The sequence below is a fragment of the Seriola lalandi genome, unplaced genomic scaffold (genome assembly GCF_002814215.2).
Source record: "Seriola lalandi dorsalis isolate HSWRI2012SDOR001 ecotype SW California unplaced genomic scaffold, Sedor1 jcf7180002054978, whole genome shotgun sequence".
Lineage (NCBI taxonomy): Eukaryota > Metazoa > Chordata > Actinopteri > Carangiformes > Carangidae > Seriola > Seriola lalandi.
In genome coordinates, this window is record NW_019525528.1 from 387839 (window position 1) to 391867 (window position 4029).

Consider the following 4029-nt stretch of genomic DNA (forward strand, 5'->3'; position numbering starts at 1 on the left):
GCGGGAGGTTGAGGATGAGGACGGCGTCACCGAGGACGCTCCAGAGGATGAACCTGATGTGGGCTTCCAGGTGGACCAGCTGCTGTTCCTCGAGGGAGAGCTGCAGAGAGTGAGACGGCTGCAGGAGGACACACCCCCAGTCTGAAAAACTTTATTTAAACAACTCATCATCACAAAGAACATTTCTCACTTTACAGGTAAACTGATCAGAGCTTTCTGTATGTACTAGAAGAATTACATTAAACATTTACAAGGGAAGTGAATGAGTTTTTTCCCCTGAAGTCGAAGCTGAAATAAAGAGATTTGAAGTGACGGTGTTTCCTGCTGCTGATAAACTGGTGTTTTTGTCTGAATCTGCAGCAGCTACAGTTTCTAACAGATTCACAACGTCAGACTCCACCTGTCTGATCCGAGTCCTGACAACATGAGGAAGCTTCCTGCTGAGATCAGACACGCTCACAGAACCAGGCTGCAGGTGTGTGTGTGTGTGTGAGATGTGTATAAGAGACAGATCCAAACGTTGCAGGATTTGGTTTCTCTGAGTGTTTTTACTGGAAATCTGCTACATATTTTTATTGGATCACTCAGAAAACAGTCAGCCAATCAGAAGAGAGGCTCAGAGCCTCCTCTCTTCTGATTGGCTCACCGACCTGTTGTTACTAGAGCTCCAGAGAGAAGCCTGAGAGAGGAGATGTAAAACTACACTGAGATGGTTGTTGTGTCTTATTATGGATCAACACTTCAAATAAAACACAGAAGAAGAAGAAACATGGAGCTTTAAAGGATAAAACAGGTTAATTACAACTTTTGTTCATTTCTATCAGTACACAAACATTGTGATTGAGATCTGTCAGTATGATAACATGATGTACAGTAGGTCAAAGTTCATATAGACAGTTTGAGTCATAATATCACTGTTTACCTTGATTTTCTCTTCAGAGACGTTTGTTTTTAACTGATCATCTTCACTGTTCACAGCTCAGACCAGGTCTGTCCTCTGACTCAGCTCAACATCTATAAACAACTATACAACAACAATACAACAACTATACAACAATACAACAACTATACAACAACTATACAACAATACAACAACTATACAACAACAATACAACAACAATACAACAACTATACAACAACAATACAACAACTATACAACAACAATACAACAACTATACAACAACAATAAAAAACTATACGACAACAATACAACAACTATACAACAACTATACAACAACAATAAAAAACTATACGACAACAATACAACAACTATACAACAACTATACAACAACAATACAACAACTATACATCAATACAACAACAATACAACAACTATACAACAACTATACAACAATTATACATCAATACAACAACAATACAACAACTATACAACAACAATACAACAACTATACGACAACAATACAACAACTACACAACAACAATACAACAACTATACAACAACTATACAACAAAAATACAACTATACAACAACTATACAACAACAATACAACAACTATACAACAACTATACAAGAACTATACAACAACAAGACAACAACTATACATCGATACAACAACAATACAAAAACTATACAACAACTATACAACAACAATACAACAACTATACAACAAAAATACAACTATACAACAATAATACAACAACAATACGACAACAATACAACAACTATACGACAACAATACAACAACTATACAACAACAATACAACAACAATACAACAACAATACAACAACTATACAACAACTATAAACAACTATAAAGAACTATACAACAACAATACAACAACTATACAACAACTATACAACAACAATACAACAACTATGCAACAACTATACGACAACTATATGACAACAATACAACAACTATACAACAACAATACACCAACTATGCAACAACTATAAACAACTATACAACAACAATACAACAATAATAAAATGTTTAAAAGAAATTTAAGAGAAATTTCTTTTACATATTGTCAGATGTTTGAAACCCTCAGAGTCCAGACTGTGTTCAGGTTTTAATGTTCAGGTGAGAATCAGGGTCAGGTCCTCACAGGTGTACAGAAGCCATCGTGTCTGTGTTGGGGGGTTGGGTTTGTCTCCCGTCTCCATGGAAACCGGATCAAACACGGAAGTCGTCCGTCGTGTCCTCTGCAGGTAAACAACAAATAGACCTCTGATAACACCTGTTTATTTGACCTAAACTGTTTCATTTAAAGCGTTATTATCGCAAGAACAACGGAGGCTTTTTCCCACTGTTGTTTCTCTTCTCATTTCAACCGAGAGGTTACCGGACACTCTTCACCCCCACTCAGTGTAATCTTGTAAACCGCCAACGAGCAGCTGATGAGCGGATAAAATCATTAATGAACATTAACGGTTTGTTGTCGAGACCTTCATCCTCCCTCTGTCCAATGAACAACTGACAGATTTAACATTTAAAGCCCTCACTTTCTACATAGGTCCATTATCGGACAGAGTACCGTCAAGCTCCGTGAGATATAAAACCTTTTAGAATCCGGGCGAACCTACAAAATAAAACCCCTTTTAATCAACGAAGTTTTCTTTTCAAAATAAAGTTATTGTCTCCTTTTGTTTTGGAAATGTTATGAAAGTTAAGCCCTTTTTTTCAATGTATGGATGGTTCTGACATATTTAGTATTTGCATCATGTCGATCGTAGGTGTAGAACAACGCACCGCCATTTTTTTTTTCAAAGTGATGAAATAAAATCTCCACAGGTCACATGATCAGGTTGAAATATATTTACATATTTAAGAGCCGATCATCACTAAAGAGTCTGTCATGGAGAGAGCTGATAAAAACTAATCAAATGGTCAAAGTTCTCATATGGTCATTTAAGGTGTATTGATTCCTATTCATCAATCATGCACTAACACCTCAGAAAACATTCCACCTTAAATGATAGCTGTAGCTTCTGGTAGCCTCTGAGCTGCTCAGTGAATTCAATTAATTGATCATTTAAATTTAATTTAATTTAATTAGTGCAGATGAAAAGACAGGAAACATCCTTTCATTCATCCCTCGTTCTCTGACAGTTTCTTCTTCTGTGATGCTTTTACACAGAAACAAGACAGAGTCATTCTCTTTATCATTGTCGCCACTGATCTCAGAGTGTCCCGTATCAGTCTGAGCTCACAGTGAACCTGTCCCTGGTCCTCAGGTGAGCTGATAGGATGCCCAGGTTTCAGGAGGTGGAGTCAGGTCAGGCTCCGCCCTCTGGAGGCAGTGGTCTGGTTGCTAAGCGATACAACATCCTGCAGAGTCTGGGCAGAGGAAGTTTTGGTTCCGTTTATCTGGTTCAGGACACGAGAGCTGCAGACGGAGAGAAGCTGTGAGTAGATTCACCTCAACACCGCAACCTACAACACTTCAACACCTCAACACATCGACAACTCGACACCTCAACACTTCAACACCTCAACACCTAACCCATGACTGAGCTAACATTAATTAGCTAAACTGTAACTTAAAGCTAAAGTTAGATGCTAGCTGACATTAGTGTTCATCCATAGATCTTGACACAATCTAATTCAGAGACTCTGAGGTGTATTGGGTCAGAAGCTTGTGTGATGTTCAGGCGCAGACACGTGAGGACTTCATGACCTTTACTGTTTTTTAAAGTGAGAACGAACGTCCCTGTCAACACACTGTGAGAACAACACAGTGATTTGTGATGTTGTGGAGACAGAGCTCTTCTCCTCATGACGCCATCACAGAGAGAGCAGCTCTGATTCACAGGGAGAAACACTAGATGGCAGCATTGAACTATAAGAGCACACACACACACACACACACACACACACACACACACTGTCTCCTGTGCGTTCAGTGTGTGTAATAACCTCTCTGAGCTGATCTGAGTTCAGTGAGGTAGAATTTGTCTCTTCAAAATAAATGAAAAATAATTAATCTCTGACACGTCAGTTTTACAGCTTCAGAAACCTCGTATCTCCAGCCTGTCATCTGACCCTGAGCTGTACTGAAACACTG

At 38.7% G+C, this 4029-nt stretch overlaps 1 protein-coding gene across 1 annotated transcript in view; it reads left to right on the top strand.

Annotated features, from left to right (window-relative positions):
* The first annotated feature begins 3205 nt into the window (after positions 1-3205).
* Positions 3206-4029, top strand: part of LOC111646922 (serine/threonine-protein kinase Nek11-like) — a 5961-nt gene continuing 5137 nt past the window's right edge. Inside the window, exon 1 of the mRNA XM_023396504.2 lies at positions 3206-3370. Coding sequence (XP_023252272.2) covers positions 3213-3370 — 158 coding nt within the window. The 5' untranslated portion in view covers positions 3206-3212. The remainder of the gene's footprint in view (positions 3371-4029) is intronic.